General features: G+C 35.7%; 1 protein-coding gene across 12 annotated transcripts in view; it reads left to right on the top strand.

Moving 5' to 3' along the window:
- Neo1 (neogenin 1) overlaps positions 1-18,897 on the top strand; it is a 171,677-nt gene that overhangs the window by 34,291 nt on the left and 118,489 nt on the right. For all 12 annotated transcript variants that reach the window (XM_057766515.1, XM_057766509.1, XM_057766508.1 and 9 more), the window contains one exon: positions 13,891-14,208. In XM_057766515.1, the coding sequence (XP_057622498.1) occupies positions 13,891-14,208 (318 nt within the window). The remainder of the gene's footprint in view (positions 1-13,890; positions 14,209-18,897) is intronic.

The raw sequence follows: 18,897 nt of genomic DNA, 5'->3' as shown, positions 1-18,897 counted from the left end.
GTTTGTTTATATGGTGGATTACATTGACAGATTTCCATATGTTGAAACAATTCTATATCTCTGGGATGAAGTCTACTTGGTCATGGTGGATGATTGTTTTGGTGTGTTCTTGGATTCAGTTTGCCAGTATTTTATAGAGTATTTTTGCATCAATGTTCATAAGAGAGAATGGTCTGTAGTTTTCTATCTTTGTTGCCTCTTTGTGTGGTTTTGGTATCAGAGTAATTGTAGCCTTGTAAAAGGAGTTTGGCAATGTTCCTTCTGTTTCTGTTGTATGGAACAATTTGAGTAGTATATGTATTTAGCTCTTCTTTGATATTCTGGTAGAATCCTGCACTGAAACCATTGGGTCCTGGGCTTCTTTGGTTGGGAGACTTTTGATGACTGCTTTTATTTCTTTGTAGATCATAGGTATATTTAAATTGTTCACCTGGTCTTGATTTAACTTTGGTATGTGGTTCCTATCCACAATATTGTCCTTTTCTTTTAAATTTGTGGAGTAAAGGTTTTGAAGTATGTCCTGATGATTCTTTGGATTTCCTCAGTGTCTGTTGTTATGTCTCCCTTTTCATTTCTCATTTTATTTGGATGTTCTCTCTCTGCCTTTTGGTTAGTTTGGATAAGGGTTTGTCTATCTTGTTGATTTTCTTGAAGAACCAACTCTTTATTTTATTATTATTATTATTATTATTATTGTATTTTTTGTTTCTATTTTATTTATTTCAGCCCTCAACTTGATTATTTCCTGGCATCTGCTCCTCCTGGATGAGTTTGCTTCTTTTTGTTCTAGAGCTTTCAGGTGTTCTGTTACTTTGCTCGTATGGTATTCTCCAATTTCTTTATGTAGACATTTAGTACTGTGAACTTTCCTTTTAGTACTATTTTCATAGTGTCCCATAAATTTGGGTATACCGTACATTCATTTTCATTGAATTTAGGAAGTCTTTAATTTCTTTCATTTCTTCTTCGAGCCAGGGGTGATTCAGTTGGGCATTATTCAGTTTTTATGAGTTTGTAGACTTTCTAGAATTTGAGTTGTTGTTGAAGTCTAACTTTAATTCATGGTGACATAATAAGTAAGATACAGGGGGTTATTCTAATTTTTTGTTATCTGTTGAGGTTTGCTTTGTTACGGAGTATGGGTCAAATTTAGAGAAGGTTCTATGAGGTGCTGAGAAGATGGTATAATCTTTTGTGTTTGGGAGGAATGTTCTATAGATGTCTGTTAAGTTCATTTGAATCATAACATCTGTTCTCTTATTTCTCTGCTAAGTTTCTGTCTGGCAGACCTGTTCCAGTGATAATAGTGGAGTGTTGAAGTCTCTTACTATTAGTTTATGGGACTTGATGTGTGATTTAAGCTTTAGCAATGTTTCTTTTACAAAAGTGGGTGCTCTTGTATTTGGGGCTTAGATGTTCAGAACTGAGACTTTATCTTGATGGATTTTCCTGCTATGAATATGAAATGGCCTTCTTCTCTTTTGATTACCTTTAGTTTGAAGTCTATTTTGTTAGATATTAGGATAGCTACACTAGCTTGTTTCCTAGGTCTATTTGTTTGGAAAATCTTTTCCAAACTCTTTACTCTGAGGCAATGTCTGTCTTTGAAGTTGAGGTGTGTTTCTTATATGCAGCAGAAGGATGGATCCTGTTTTTGTGTCCAGTCTGGTAGCCTATGTTTTTTTATAGGTGAATTGAGTCCATTGATATTAATGGATATTAGTGACCAGTGATTGCTAGTTCTGATATTTTTGTTTTTGTTGTTGTTATTGGTATTGTGTGTGCGTTTCCCTTCTTTGTGATTTGCTAGTGTGGGATTATCTGTTGCCTGTTGGGGGTGAGGACGCAGGTCAAAGAATCCCAAGCTAACACCAAAATATTTCACTTATTTTTTTTATTATAATGGACAAACACACAGAACAGGGATGAGAAGTTCGACCTCAGGTGTGTAATGCAGGAATCAGAGAAAGAGAGCCCCTGGGAAGGCTGGTGTTTTTTTCTGGGTACCCAAAAGGTCACATTCTACCTGTCCAACCTCTTGAAGAGTCATTGGCAAACAGAGGTTTCCCATCACCTCCCCTTTTTGTCTAAATAAGAGAGTTCCAAACCCAATACAAAAAATATACATTAGGAACAGATATCAAATATAAAATTAGGATTACAACCAGCATAAACAATATCAAGCAAGGAATACATGTTAAATGTTTTAATAAACATTCTATCCTAAAGAGTCTAAGACTTATATTGGAAATGGCTTGGCTAAATCATAAGAATTTATATGACTATCTAATCTTCAACCCCATTGAAGGCCTGAGAAGGGAACTAATGTTACTTGAGTAGGCAGGAAGTGCAATCAAGCAGCTTCCAAAATGTGTAGTAAGTATATGACAGAAACAACTAGCTGTCTGAGCAATCACCCAAAGTCTCATTTGCAATATTGGAACAACCAACTTTGGCTAGGGCGTAGAGTAACTGACAGACCATTTTCAGAGGCAAGAAAATTTTCAGGACCATCTTACCCTGTCTTGGCAAGATTTGACAGTCTTCCCTTGTGTCCTGCTTATCCAGTCCGGACACCATATACTTTTGTCAGGTGTTGAGGCATGGCCAGTTGTCACAAGAAGAAAACAAACTCCAGGTGGAGTGTCTTCAGTGCTCAACATTCTTTTGGGACTAGATCAGTGCTGTCAGGAGCACTCGTGTCTTACGTCAACAGAACCCTAAGTTATTTAAATACCATGTTCTACAGATCCTTGAAGTGGTTGAAGATTACCTATCTATGTAGAATACAATCTCTGTGTATTTAAAAGACCTAATTAATCTGACTATATGTATAATATTAATAATTATTGATCTATAATACTTGATACCTGTATAACTTAAAGACTAAGACTTCATATCAGAATATTAAATAATCTGTAAACAACTGTGCAGTAAATGAGGACAATGACCTCAAAATGTAAACAATGTATAAGTATCTTGATCAGAGGTAGGAATATATAATTTATATATATATATATCCTAAAAATTGTATAAATATACAAAATGTCTTAAACAGAAGTAGAAACATGCATACATACAATCTGATTTTGCATAGGTGTACAAATATTTTAAACAGAAATAAATACAATTTGAACTTGTATCAATATACAAGAAACTATACAAACTATACCAATGTAAATTGTTTATAAATAATAGCTCACAAGTATTCACTGTATTACTCACTATTATTATTATTAGTTTGAGTAAGTTCATACTAAAAAGGGGGAAATGGTGTGGGAAGTCCTTCTGTATATGTGTTGCTTTTATTGGTTAAGAAGCTGCTTTCAGCCAATGGCTTAACAGAATATAGCCAGGCTGGGAGAGAGAGGGGCGGGGAGGCCTTTTTTCTTTGCAGCTTTTAATATTCTGTATGTTTAGTGCTTTGATTATTAAGTGGTCAGGAAACTTTTTTGTCTACTCTATTTGGTGTTCTGTAAGCTGTTTGTATTTTTATAGTCATGTCCTTTAGGTCAGGAAAGTTTTCTTCAAAATTTTGTTGAATATATTTTCTATGCCTTTGAGCTGAACTTCTATCTCTATTATTCTTAGGTTTGGTCTTTTCATGGTGTCCTAGATTTCCTGGATATTTTGTGTTAAGCATTAGTAGGTCTAATATTTTCTTTAACTGATGAATCTATTTCCTCTATCATATCTTTTAACTCCTGAGATTCTCTCTTTCATTGCTCGTATTCTGTTGTTTATGCTTGCATCTGTAGTTCCTGGTCATTTACTCAACTTTTCAGTTTTCAGAATTCTCTCAGTTTTTGTTTTCTTTATTGCTTCCTTCTATTTCAGTTTTTAAGTCTTGAACTGTTTCCTCCACCTGTTTGATTGCTCCTTCTTGGTTTTCTTTCTTCCAATTTTTTGGTTTGTCTTTTCCTCCATTTCTTTAAGGGAATTTTTGCATTTCTTTAAGGGTTTCAATCATCTTCATAAAGTTATTTTTAAGGCCATTTTCTTCTGCTTCATCTGCATTAGGATGTTCAGGTTTTGCTGTTATAGAACCACTAGTTTCTGGTGGTGCCTATTGCTTTTTATGTTGTTGAGTGTCTTCTTGCACTGTTGTGCACCCATCTCTTTCTCCAGTTGGTACAGGTGGAGCCTGTGCTTCAGGAGGTTTCTCTTCCTCCAGTTGGTGCAGTTGGTGACTGTGGTTCAGGCGAACACTCCTTCAGGTGCAGGTGAGCCGGAGGCTCAGGTGGTAGGTCCTCCAGATGCAGATGGAGTCAGGGCTCTGATGATTGCTCCTCTTGGTTGGTCTGTGGCTCCAGTGGGTGCTGGTGCAGAGGGGTATCTTGTACAGAGGATGGCACTGGATGCTGTCTTGGACACAGGTGTTCTTTCCCAGAGGGACATTTTAATATAGTTTCTGGAAGCCACTGCTGTCGATGCTTCCAGTCTGATACTTCTATCACCTCATTTTCTCTCTGACACTGCTGAGCAGGGGGTGGAGCCAGCACCTTCGCCGTGCTACCTTCCTGAAAACATTTTTATAAACATAAAAATTGACTTTCTTAATCAGAATACTAATAAATATTATAGGAAACATTGTCTAAAACATAGAAATTGTAGAAATCAATAATGATTTAGTATGCCTTATGTCACAATTGAGATTATTATTAACTTTTAGAAGTTTTTCTTTTGTGTACTACTTGTATATTACACAAACATGCATTGATATGAATATTAAAAACTTAAGAATCATGCAGTGAATGCCATTTTGCTGATGGGCCCAGTATAGCTGCTTGGTTACATTGTATGCATATGCCATAATTTTTCATAAATATTTTATACTGCTGAACATGTAAGTGTGTTAATAGCTTTTCTGTATTTTTTTTTCTGAAAAGTATTTTCTAGAAATTTAAAGAGTTTTAAGAGTCTTTATATACAGTGCAAATTGCTTTTTAAAAAGTGTCGAAGTTTGAATGTAACTGGCCCCCATAATCTCTTAAGGAGTGGCACTACTAGGAGGTAGGACTTTGTTGGAGTGGGTATGGCCTTGTCGGAGGAAGTGTGTCACTGTGGGAGTGGGATTAGAGGTCTCATTTATGCTCAAGATACTGCCCAGTGTCTCAGTCGACTTCCTGTTTTCTCTGAGTCAAGATGTAAGAATTGTCACCTCCAGCACCATATCTGTCTGAACGCCATCATACTCCCTGCCATGATGATAATACACTGAACCTCCAAAACTGTAAGCGAGCTATCCCATTTAAATGTTTTCTTTATAAGAATTGCTGTGATCATGGTATCTCTTCACAGCAATGAAAACCCTAACTAAGACAAGAAAGATACGTTTTTATCCCAAATGTGGATATTTTTAAGTATATTTTCATATCTGAACGTGTATATATATGCATTATAAACACGGCAACATGTCTATTTATACATGATGTATTTTAAAATGCTAAAGGTGGCTGGGTGGTGGTACACGCCTTTAATACCAGCACTTGGGAGGCAGAGGCAGATAGATTTCTGTGAGTTGGAGGCCAGCCTGGGCTACAAAGCGAGTGCCTCAACAGGCTCCATAGCTATACAGAGAAAAGCTCTCTAGAAAAACAAAACAACAACAAAAATAATGCTGAAGGATGGAGAATGCTGTCCAAAAATCTTTACCAGGTGAATGCATTTTCTGGCATAGGTGTACACATTTGAGATAGTATTGGTTTGCAAATTGAAACTTTAAAATTATGAATGTGCAAAAATGCCTAGTAAGTTAACTAAATGTTAATAATTTGACCTGTGGTCCATTAGTGCCATAACATTACTAAGTGTTGTTTTGTTTATCATAGAGTACAGCTTATAGAATAGAAACAAAATATAGTAATATTACTGATAACATCTAAGGAAGTTAAAATTACTACTATTGTTTTTGTATCCTGAATTAAACCACCCTGTTGCTCCCCAAATTTGCTCCTGTAATGATCTACTCAGTACATTTGTTTTTCTCCTCACTGGTTTATCTCTGCATTTAGAATAGCCCTCTTGCATTTGTTTTTCTTTGAGAGTGAAGAGTAGTTTTGTAAAATGTTTCATATTCTGTATTTCTGTAATTACATCTTTATGTTTTGATTTAGTTTTGGTAAAGATACTATATGCTTTTTGGGTTGTGTCCCATCAGGAGTATACAATCTCAGATCATCTCACTAATGCCAGTACTCAATTTGGTCCCTTAATTAAGGTGGTGACTTCCCAGGCTTGTGCAATATGAAGGCATAGTTCGTCTTTTGTAATTAATAACTCATTTGTAAATGACCTCTGTTCCAGCAATCTTTCCTTCAGCCATCTGATACAGCAAAATGAATAAATTATTATTGAAACTTTAAATGAGAAGTTTCTTTAAAGGTTTGTTTCTAAGTAGGTGTTAGAAATCACATGCTGATAGCTGCTAAAAGTCTTAATTTTCATTGTTCATCTTGCAGACTAGTTACTTACGTTTGACATCTAAGAAGGAGCTTGACTTTGATCTTTTCTATTGGCGACCGTAATTCCACTAACTCTTTACCCTTTGAAAAAATATTGCGATTTTTTTCTTTACACAATTTGATTGTTTTAAAGTGTTGATGAAGGAAAACATAATCTACTGCTAGGCCTTTCTCAATAGAAATAATAGCACAAGTCAAAAACATACTGTAAAAATTTTCTGGATATCCCCTAGAAAAGTAAAAAAGAAAAAAGTTAATTGTATTAATATTAAGTAAATATTTGCAAAATGACATATAAATCAACATAAAATTATTACTTTGCATTCGTACAACCCATGCCTTCTAAAATCTAATGTGTAGTTTTTACTTTTTTACATGTATTTTATGAAGATTAGTTATAGTTCAAGTGCTTGATGGCTGTATATCACATTATCCATATTGGATAGTGCACATGTAATAGTTAAGATCTTGGTTCTGCAATTTAATTATTTTGGCCTTTTTATTGTGTGCCAAAAGGTTTTAAATCAGAACTGGTAATTCTTGCCACTAACAAAGTGGATTGAGAAAATGCTTGTAAAGCCTGAAAGTAGTGCCTGGTGCATAGTGAACACTCAATAGGCTTTATTATTTTTATATCTTTAGACTTCGTCCATAATTATTGTCGAAGTACCTCTGGATGTTCTTAGTGAATCCCAAATTAGATCCTGGATTCTTTATTTCTGTTTTGTATCTTCTACTTTTGCCTTCAGTTTCTTGCTCTATAAACTTGTGATTAATATGAACATATTTTCTCCAGAAAAAGAGTTTCATGGTTAGAAAAAAACCAAAAGATGTTGTGTTTAAGGTAAATTTTGTCTTTGGAAGAATTAGCTGTGCAGAGTGGAGCTGGAATTGCTAAAATATTATGTAGTAAAATGGAAGAGAAAAATCTGTCACTTCATAAATATCTGCATATAATTGGTAATATAAATATATTTAGTTGTGTTCTTTGAATGTTGAATTATTTTAATTTTCCATTTATTTAAATTAAAAATTGAGAACTTAAGACTGAAGTATATGGTGGTACTAAATACAAAAGAATAAGATGAAATGTCACATTGGGAAATGGGATGGGATGTGCTTACATTAAGGTGTAAGAAACTAAGAAGTCACTTGACAGTTTGCAATAAGATAATTTTCTTGTAGTGAAGAAGGTTACACAGAATGCTTTTGTGCTCTGCCTTTCCACTGTTGAATTTTGCACTTCTTCCTGCAGAAGAACAGGGATTTTATTTCTGCTGGTATTAAAATACCATGTGTTGATATCTTACTCTGGGTACTACAAAATTTACAGCTAGTATGAATCATACAGTTAGATTTGTTGGTATCTGGGAGATGGTGCTTGTAACTGAACATAATTCCCCGTGGACAATGTCCTTTCCTAAGATGGTGTTCTATCAAGAGGTGTGAAATAATCTATCACAAAGTGAGGAATAGTCTATTAAGAAGTGAGAACTATTCTATTAAGAAGTGAGAAATTTGTAGAGACCTGGAAATGTAGGAGATACCAGACAGGATCCATTAAGCTTATTTCAACATATTTTGACTAGTGACTCTGGTCTTAGTAAACCAATACTGCATGGAATAAAGTAGATGTAGTGTGAGGAGTGGTGAGAAGTACAGGTCAATTTTTGTTCAAAGTCATAGCTCAGGAATATCTCAGAGCCCTCTGCATTGTCAAAGGAAACTGTTAAAAAAATAAATTGTTTTTCCACGCTCTCTGCTAATGATTGTTAAACAATGAACTGATTTGTTTAAAAAAAAATTGTGAAACCATTTTATATGTACTTAGAGATTTTTACTCCGCTATCCTCCCAACTTGATCCTTCACAGTAGCCAGTAGTAACAAACCGACACACTTTCCTACCTTTCTTAATGTTTGTGTAATCACATACTCGTGGAACTGTAATTTACATTCATTGGTAGTATTACTTTTCCACCGAACTGTAGCTCAGCTTTTGCTGGACAGTACTCTAAGTCACATGGGCTCCGTTGAACTACAGTGAGTGGATCCAGTCCATCGTGCCGCATGTGATGGTTTTATTGGAATATAGCCTCACTCATTTTTTCTATTAAATATTTTGAACTTTTAAATTCTCTCTTGTATATAAAATCATTTTCTCTAGTTATTGCTTGCCTGCCCTGTTTCTGTGTTTTGCAAAAGTTTAATTATGTGTTTTTTAAATTCAAGAAACTTAAAGTTTATCTGTTTTTCCTTTTCTATGAGGTTTCCTGTTTTATTTTAAAAATTTGTCTAAACTCCAAGATTATTTTTGTTTTTTTCCTAAAATTTTTTCTGTGATTTTTATTACATACTTTCTATATATATGGAATATTTTTTATGGATACATTTAGTGACACGCTATAATATTCATGATCTTAGACTTTGGTTCTATTCTTAACCTGTGTGACCTTTGACAATTAATATTTCTGTCTTGCTTTCTTCTGTGAAGTGGAGATGATACTAGGACTATTTCTCACAAATGGGTGATGCAAATGTGTGTTGTGTGAATTCTAATTGGTTTTATTAATAAAACCAAGAGTCATATATCAGGGTAAATGCTGAAAGATCAGAAAAGTAAAGGAGTCAGCCACTAGAGAGACCTTTTACCTTTACCAAATTCTATCTTGCACCTGTAAAGAATGGTCAAGATCAAAAACACTGATGACAACTTATGCTGGAGAGAATGTGGGGAAAGGGGAACGCTTCTCCATTGCTGGTGGGAGTGCAAACTGATACAGCTGCTTTGTATTTTAGTATGGCAATTTCTCAGAAAATTAGGAAATAACCTACCTCAAGACCCAGCAGTACCACTTTTGGGTATATACCAAAAGGATGCTCAATCGTACCACAAGGACATACGCTCAACTATGTTCATAGTAGCATTGTTTGTCATAGCCAGCACCTGGAAACAACCAAAATGCCCCTATACCAAAGAATGGATAAGGAAAACGTGGCACGGTTACACAATGGGGTACTTCACAGCAGAAAAAATAACATCTTGAAATTTTGGGGCAAATGGATGGATCTAGAAAACATCATATTGAGTGAGGTAACCCAGACCCAGAAAGACAAATATCATATGTACTCACAGATAAGTGGCTTTTAGACATAAAGAAAAAAAACCCTACAATTCACAATCCTAGAGAACCTAGACAACGAAGAGGACCCTAAGAGAGACATATATGGATCTAATGTACATGGGAAATAGAAAAAGACAAGATCTCCTGAGTAAATTGGGAGCATGGGGACCATGGGAGAGGATGGAAGGGAGGAGAATGGAGAAAAATATATAGCTCAATAATACTCAGTCTTTCAAGAAATAGCACCAACAATGACAAATGGGTTTTCATGAACAAAAGAAAAATCTATGCACACTCAAGGAAACAACTTCACGAAGAGACGGCTTACAAAATGGGAGAAATCTTAGCCGCTATACATCTGACAGAGGGTTAAAATCTAAAATACTCAACTCAAAAACATGATCACCAGTGATCAAAAAACTAAACTGCCTAATCAAAAACTGGTCTAATGAATTAGACCTACAGTTCTCAAAAGATGAAGTACAAACTGGCAACAAATTATGAACCCAAGAATGTTGGAGTACATCTTCATTCCCAACATTTGAAGCAGAAGCAGGTGGATCTCTGTGAGATCAAGGCCTGTCTGGTATACATATCAAGTTCCACATAGCGAGATCTTGTCTAAAGAGAAAAGAAATTAAAAAATATATAAAAGAACATTTCATATCACAGGCCATTAAGAAACACAAATTTAAAACTACAATAAGATTTTTTATCTTACTTCATTAAGAATGGTATTTATTAAGAAAACAAATAATAACAAATGCCATTGAGAATGCAGATAAAAGACACCCTTATACACTGCTGGTGAGAATGTAAACGAGTCCACAATGTGTTAATATGGAGATCCCTGAAAAGGCTAGAAATCTACTTTATGGCTCAAATAAATAAATAAATAAATAAATAATCCTCTGCTTTCTGAACTGTGGTTGCTTAATTACCATAGTTTTAAGACCTGGCACCTAACAGGTGGAGTTTCTTTCTTTCGTTTTCTTCTATAAAATTATTTTGCCTTTCTTAGATTTCCCTTTTCTTCTGTGTAATATTTTAGAAACTCATCAGCACTTACAAAATATCTATCACCAAGTTTTAGCATGGGAGAGTGACATACTGCTAATTAGCTAAAATTAGACTAGAGACTGTGAATTTATTAATATTTTAACCAATGGGCTTGGATTTAGAAATTATGTTATGTAATTTAGGGGTGGAGCCTGTCCACTCCATGAGGAGGATATTAGGAATATGATTGAATAAAAAATGCTGTAAAAATATAAATCCCTAGCTAGCAGATCACAAATTGCCTTGAGGTACCGCCCAGGGCACTTCAGAGAGCTCCCAAGGGTATTTCAGACTTTTTGAAGGATAGCAACATTTGCAGAAAACTGTGAATCTTGATTTCAAAATCGTTTTTGATGCCCTACGGTGCTATTTTCATGTGATAGCTGAGGTATCTTTGTGATACTAGCACTTGGGTGGCTGAGGCAGGAGAATCAGAGTCACCTTCCATTACAAGTTCAGGGTTTAAGACCTGATCATCTTGAGACTTTATCTCAAAAGGGGCGGGGGGTTTGAACTTGAAGGGAGTTATATGTGAATTTTTTTTAACAAAATAAAATAAACAAGACTGAGTTAAAATATAAGCCACTTAAATTGTTGCTGCCATCTTTTGTTTTTGTTTGTTTTTCTTATGTAGTCCAGGGCTGGCCTTAGTGGAGGGTGATCTTAAACTTCTGAGCTCTTGTCAGGTGCTGAGATTATGCTTAGTTTATTTTGATATGTTTTTTAACGGTAGAGATTTTGTACTGATGATTTTAAAAATTATGTTTGTGCTTTATATATTAGTATATTTTAAACACTTTTAAACTTGCATATTTTCACTGTCCTGCTAATAAAGTGGTATCTTTTGAGTTCTATGTTAGATTCAGGTGGTATAATGCAGGTGTAACACACAGGAAGATAAGAGTACAGTTTACCTATCATTTTGTACCTTCTATAGTTCTAGAAAGTTAATGCAGTAGACATGTTAATAGGACTAACTAAAATAATTTGTTACATTTCAAAAACTGCTAAGTTCATTTCCAGAGGTTTTAAGACTTGACACATACATTTCATAGTCCTCATTGTGTGGGAATGGAGACCTGAACCTTTTTTCGGTTTTTGTTTTTCGAGACAGGGTTTCTCTGTAGCTTTGGTTCCTGTCCTGGAACTAGCTCTTGTAGACCAGACTGGCCTTGAACTCACAGAGATCCGCCTGCCTCTGCCTCCCAAGTGCTGGGATTAATGGTGTGCACCACCACTTCCTGGCCTGAACCTTTTTTCTAATATTCTCTTGTGGTTCTTGGGGAGAAGAGTGAGTAGTTTAGAATTTGCCTAGGTTTCTAAGTGCTAGGAAACTTTTTAAACAGTTGAAAGGTTTCTCTTTATTGTTTTTCCTACTACCGTCCTATTTCATATTTATTTAGAACCAGTCACTCATAAAACAGGATTGATGTGTCTTAAATTCACAATATTATTTGTAAATATTGGTCTTAGTGTCGTTGTTTCAGTTAGACTTTGCTGTAGATGAAGCCTGATTATAGCTTGAGTTGTTTACGTACCAATTGGACTTTTTTTAAAAAAAAATAAAAAGCAAAGCTTTATCTGCCTAAGTTTATAGCAAATGTTCTTTTGGTCATTTTTTTCTTCATATGTTTAAAGTATCAGCCAAAGACTTAAAAGATTAAACTGAATTCTGTGCTCTTTACATCAAAATGAGTTCTTGATGAAAATTAAATGTAGAAAATGAAATCACAAATGTAACAAAGTAGAATAAAGCTTACAAAAATTTGATAGCAGCTGAAGAGATGACTTAGTGCTTAAGAACTCAGGTTTGGTTCCCAGCACTAACATAGTAGCTCACAACCATCTATAACTCTGCAGGTGATATGATTCCCTCTTTTGACCTCTGTGAGCACTACATGCACAGGGTGCACATACATGCAGCAAAACACTTATACACATAAAATAAACCTAAAAAGTATTTTAAATATTTAATACTCTTAAGAAAACTTGGCTAAGAATAACAATTTTATGTAGTTTAAAATATTATTTAGAAAATTACTTGGGTGTGTGCATGCACGTGTGTGTGTGTGTGTGTGTGTGTGTGTGTGTGTGTGTGTGTGTGATAAATGTACCCATCCCTACATAGGCTTGAGATCAGAGGCCAACATTGGGTATCTTTCTCTATCACTGTCTGCCTTAGTTTGTAAGACAGGATTATTTACACTGAACCTAGATTTGGCTAGACTGGCTGGCCCACAAGTTTCTGGGAACCACTGGCATGCTTTGCATTGCTCTGCTTTTATGTAGACACTGGGGATCTGAGCTTAATTGCTTGTGCAGCAAGCAGGTTCTTTACCCATTGAGCCATCTTTACAGTCCAAGAAAAATTCTTATAACAAAATTATAAAGTCAGATAGCAAGGGGAAGATTTGGAAATGTGATTGTTATCATCAGTTGTTGCTTTTAAGTCAAGAGGTTGAATACCCTACTAGGAAAATGTGCAAAATGTTTATCAAATTTAGGAACAGAGTATAAGTAACTAATGTATGAGAGACTTTATTTGTAAGAAGTTTTTCTACCTCTTTCTTTCGCTTTTCTGAGACAGGGTTTCTCTGTGTAGTCCTGCCTGTCCTTGAACTCAGTAGAGATCTGCCTGCCTCTGCCTTCTGAGTGCTGGGATTGAAGCCCCACCACTCAGTAAATAATTTATTTTTATTTTATGTGCCTTTGTGTTTTGCCTGCATTTATGTTGTGTGTGGGTGTCAGATTTTGGAGATACAATTGTTAGCTGATGTGTGGGTGCTGGGAATTGAACCTGGGTGGAGCAGTCAGTGCTCTTAACCACTGAGTCATTTTTCCACTCAAAGAAATTATTTTTTGTTTTATTTTTGTTTGTTTTTTGAGACAGTTTTTCTGTGTAACCCTCGCTATCCTGAAACTTGCCCTGTAGACCAGGCTGGCCTCGAATTTACAGAGCTCCTCCTATCTCTGCCTTCCCAGTCCTGGGATTAAAGGTGTGTGCCATCATCCGCAATTTAAACTTTTATTAGCAACTTATGCTATCTAGTAAAGCTGGTCTCAAGTTTTTCTTTTTCTAAATGAATCATTTGGTTTCTTAGTAAATTTTATTTATCAGGCATTTATAGTGTATTGTATTCAAAAAATCAATCATCTGAGAATAATCTTTCAATATGTTGTTTATTCTTACAGAAATAACAATAAATTTTTATTTAGCTTGTCTTTTTTTCATTTTTTTTTGTAGGAGCCAGTGTTCGAACATTCACTCCATTTTATTTTCTGGTGGAGCCAGTGGATACGCTCTCAGTTAGAGGCTCTTCTGTTATATTAAACTGCTCAGCATATTCTGAGCCTGCTCCAAAAATTGAATGGAAGAAAGATGGAACTTTTTTAAACTTAGTATCAGATGATCGCCGCCAGCTTCTCCCAGATGGATCTTTATTCATCAGCAGTGTGGTGCATTCCAAACACAATAAGCCCGATGAAGGTTTCTATCAGTGTGTAGCCACTGTTGATAATCTTGGAACTATTGTCAGCAGAACAGCCAAGCTCACAATAGCAGGTAAGTCCTACTAAGTGATTTACCTGGACTTTCTATTTTAATAAGATCTAAATAAAACAGTATGCTGTAGTTCTCACTTAATTCGTAATAGGTCATTTAGCATGTCAGTTATGCATGTACCCTTTTTATGGACTACACTCATGTGCTTAGGATTATGCAGAATAAACTAGCACTTTTCTGCTTGTCTGAAGGTTCACAGTTGCTATGAGAATGGCTAAGCAGTTTTTTCTTCTTAACTTGTAATGAAAGAGGTAGTTTTATATTGGAAAATTGGTGGCTTTAAAGCCTACTCATCAAAACACTGTGGCTTAGTAAAACTTTAGTGAAGCCAGAATCCTGGTTCCTAGTGGTGAGGTAGTGAACAGCAAAGAGAAAAGAGATATGAATATGAATAAGAGGACGTAAAAGAGATGTTTAGCGCATAAATGATAAGCAGAAACCTGGACTAAATGATGTTAGAGGAAGTCAGTACATTAAACTTTAGGGAATGAACAGTATTTATTTAGAAATCTATAGTGTCATTAATATATCACTATAGAAGGCAGAGTGAAAGCAGAAAGTTGTAAAAAGAGAATATTAACTCATTTTCAAGAGTCTCTGTTTAAATGATGGCAAATGTGGAGAAATTAAGGCTCAAGAGAAATAGGATGTATTTCCCAAATACTTCATGCCTGCTTTAGAGTAGACACTAGCATTCTCTAGATAGGGTTTCTTTACTTGAGTACCAAGTGAAGCAGTTTTGTGGGAGGGCCGTGTTCTTGACTCACCTTGGCCAACTGCAGGTGTGTGAGGATAGAACCGGACGGTTTTAGTCATCTTCTGCTCCTTCTTACTATGAAATGAAAGGGTCATTTGACAAACCCAGGGGTCATGACCCACAGGTTGAGAACCACTTTCACAGGGTCACCTAAGACCATTGGAAAACACAGATCTTTACTTTACAATTCATAACAATAGCAAAATTACAGTTATGAAATAGCAACAAAAATAATTTTATGGTTGGGGTCACCACAACATGAGGAACCATATTGAAGGGTTGCTGAAGGGTTGCAGTGTTAGAAAGTTTGAGAACCCCGACTTAGAGGATTTTGGCCCTTTTGTCTTTGGAGTCAAATACTCAAAATTTAATTTGGGTATGACCTAATGCTATAGTAATCATCCACAATCACATGTGGAAAAAAATAAAAGTAGGGGGTCACAATTTAACCCTATGCGATAATTGTCTTTTTCACTTCTCTTTTCTCCTCCTCCCCCATTCTTTCTACAATGTGTAAAATAAGTAAATTGGTGTAGTGACTTCTTGATAATTCATTCAGGCCAAGCTTCTGCTTGTCATTTATGCTCTTACATCTCTTTTCTGGCCTCTTACTCTTATTTCCTTTCTCTTTGCTGTCCTCTAAACCCCACCACCAAAACCATTGTATTCTGCCTCCTGGTTTTTCTGTATTGGTCCACTTTCTCTTTCCTGAGATGACCCTTGACTTTACTTACCCCAGGCTATACCTGCTCCACTGCCTCCTCATGGTCTCCTTCAAGTCCAGTCTCCACTCTGGGATCAGAGCACTTTCACCGTTCTGTCTTACAGTTCCTTACAATGTTAGCCAGAATTCAGAACATTCATCCACACAACAGTGTACCTGACTACTATTCATAATAAACAAAAGGTGAAAGTAACCCAAATGTCCACCAGATGAGGAATAGATAATCAAAATAGGAAATTTCCATATAGTGGAATGTTCTTCACCAATAAAAAGGACCAAAGTCATAAATGGCTATGCACTGTTCATGCTCATATATACAAAGTGCCCAGAATGTGTAGAAAAGAAAATGGATTGGTTGGTTTCTTAGGGCTAAGTACCTGACAGCAAGTGGGAAATGAGTAGTTTCTTCAGGGGATGCTAATGGTGTTAGGTTATGGAGATGCTCACATAGCTCTGTTTATATAGAGTTTTCAAGTGTGAAACGTCATGGTTTATAAATTATTTATTTAAAAAAGTTCTCAAAAATCATTTAAAAAAGATACTGCCAGCTTTGACACTTTAAAAGACTGCAGATATTTTTGGTTGCAAGCAGAGCTACTTCTAGTCATGGCCAGAAAGCAAGGAAGTTTTTGAGATTATTAAAGAGGTAGTTCGTAGATTTAAATACAAGGCTTCTTTTCTCTGAGCTCTTCTCATTTCTACACAAATGACATTTCTGTTGTTTTGCCTGGAGAGTAGCCTGGCTGTGTGTGTTTTGTATTCAAAGGTTAGGAAATGGCATGCTCTAAATACAGACAGCGTTGATCCATCCTTGCCAATTGTACGTCTCACTCCCACTCTTTTTGCTCCTGCACTTCTCCAGAGGCAGCTGGAGCACAGGAAGCTAAGCAGTCTTTGCCTTGATATGTCACTTACTAGTGTATCCATCTGCTTTTCCTATTCAGAAACTTTTTGAAATTTTTTTGTCTGACAAATCCCCATATGTTGTTATGGCCTTATGCTTTTTAAAATTACTCATTTTCACAAGACCTTAGAGGGAGTAGTTTTTATTTTATTTTATTTTATTTATTTTTTTTTTTTTTTGGTTTTTCGAGACAGGGTTTCTCTGTGGCTTTGGAGCCTGTCCTGGAACTAGCTCTGTAGACCAGGCTGGTCTCGAACTCACAGAGATCCGCCTGCCTCTGCCTCCCGAGTGCTGGGATTAAAGGCGTGCGCCACCATCGCCCGGCTTATTTTTTTTAAAAAGCAAACTAGAAGACATTTTTTTTTTTTTTTTTTTTTTTTTTGGTTTTTCAAGACAGGGTTTCTCTGTGGTTTTGGAGCATGTCCTGGAACTAGCTCTTGTAGACCAGGCTGGTCTCAAACTCACAGAGATCCGCCTGCCTCTGCCTCCCGAGTGCTGGGATTAAAGGCGTGCGCCACCACCGCCCGGCTAGAAGACAATTCTTTATTAGGTTCCACCTACCTAACTTTATTAGATTCTGTGTTGTCTTTGTTAGTTACCGTTTCCATGATGTTTTTGTTTGTTTCTGTACCAAATAGATATTTGGACTACTTTATCTTTCTTTCCTTTGAAAATCTCCATAACATAAAATCAAAGAAAATACATAGGGGTACTAGAAAACTTGGATGTTATTATTTGACTAACTCACGATCATAAAAGTAAAAAACCTAGAATAATTGTTCAAAATTTATTTCCTATTCTTTACAAAAACATTTTGTTGTGTTATGAGCACATGAGAGTTACCTTTAAGATATTGTTAGTACTAGTAGCTACTTGAGTGTTTATATACCAGGCAGTATACCGTATGAACTACTTAGATTAACATTTTTAACCACTCTGTGTGGTCTGTTAATCTTCATATAACTGATGAAGAAACTGAGGCTTAGAATCAGTAACTTACCAACTTTACATAACCATGAAAGGTAGAATTAATTTAAATTCAAGATTGAGACTCCAGTGGCTAACTAATGCTCATAGCCATTATGTTCTGTGGCATCTATAGAATATTTAAAACTACAACCATTTCAAACTTAAAGAACTTAAAACTTAAAGATGGAACCAAAAAATCTCATGTGCATTCACAAGTCTTTGTATGCCTTCCAGATCTCCCAGTTAGCATTTTTCAACATCTACTTTACCATCCTTTTATTAATTAGTTTTGCATTGCTGTGATAAAAGATGGAAAGGATTTATTTCTACTTACAACTCTAAGGTCACATTCTATCAGGAGGGAGTCAGGGTAGGGAACTCAAGCAGTGCAGGAACTTGGAGGCAGGAACTGATGCAGAGGCCATGGAGAGTACTGCATACTGGCTTGCTGTCCATGACTCGTTTGGCTTGCTTTCTTACTGCACCCAGGACCACCTGTCAAGGGATAGCACCACCTACTCCCTGCAAAAGTGGGCCCTACCACATCAATCATCAGATGGCACCTCACAGACCTGCTGACAGGGCAGTCTTAGGGAGGCTTTTTCTCAGTTGTGGTTCCCTCTTCTCTGGTAATTCTTTCTTGTGCCAAGTGGATACAAAACTACACAACACATTATTCAAATACACATTTTTACCTGAACTATTAAGAATAGTAAGTGACAAACATGTTGTATTTGCCTGAATGTGTTAAGTATGCATTCTGAAAACAAGGACATTCTCCTAAATAACCACAGATTTTCATTAGAATTAAGAAATTAATACTGTCATTTAATTTAGATTTCATAGATCATAGAAAAATAAAAGGGCAGAAACCCTCCTTTCTGGTCTAAGATTGCATGTGTCATTTTATAATTATATCCTTATACTCATTTGATATACAGTAGGACCTCAGGTTTTCCTTGTCTGATTTTTTGAGTTTGATTTCCTACTATGAGAAGATTGAGATTTTACATTCTGGGGAGAAATACTATGGAAGTAGTTTAATGTTTTCAGCGTGATGTACCAAAGTATTGTACTGTTTTGTTGTTAATGATGTTTGGTTTATTACTTAAGATGATCTGTGTAGTATTTCTCCACTTCAAAATAAGGTGTGTTTTTATAATTAATAGTTAGTATTTTGGGAAGAAGTATTTTAGGATTTTATAAGTTCGTTGTGCTTCATCAGTTTTCACTAATAGTTGTAACATCATTGAAAGATTGTTGCCTGAATCAATTATTTTAAGATAGTGGTTGGCAAATGGCTTTTGTTCCTAGTTCTGTCATCTTTATGTAGTA

Source organism: Chionomys nivalis, chromosome 4 (assembly GCF_950005125.1).
Source record: "Chionomys nivalis chromosome 4, mChiNiv1.1, whole genome shotgun sequence".
NCBI lineage: Eukaryota > Metazoa > Chordata > Mammalia > Rodentia > Cricetidae > Chionomys > Chionomys nivalis.
Note: the sequence above shows the minus strand (reverse complement) of the source record. Positions and strands in the feature narration are given on the sequence as shown.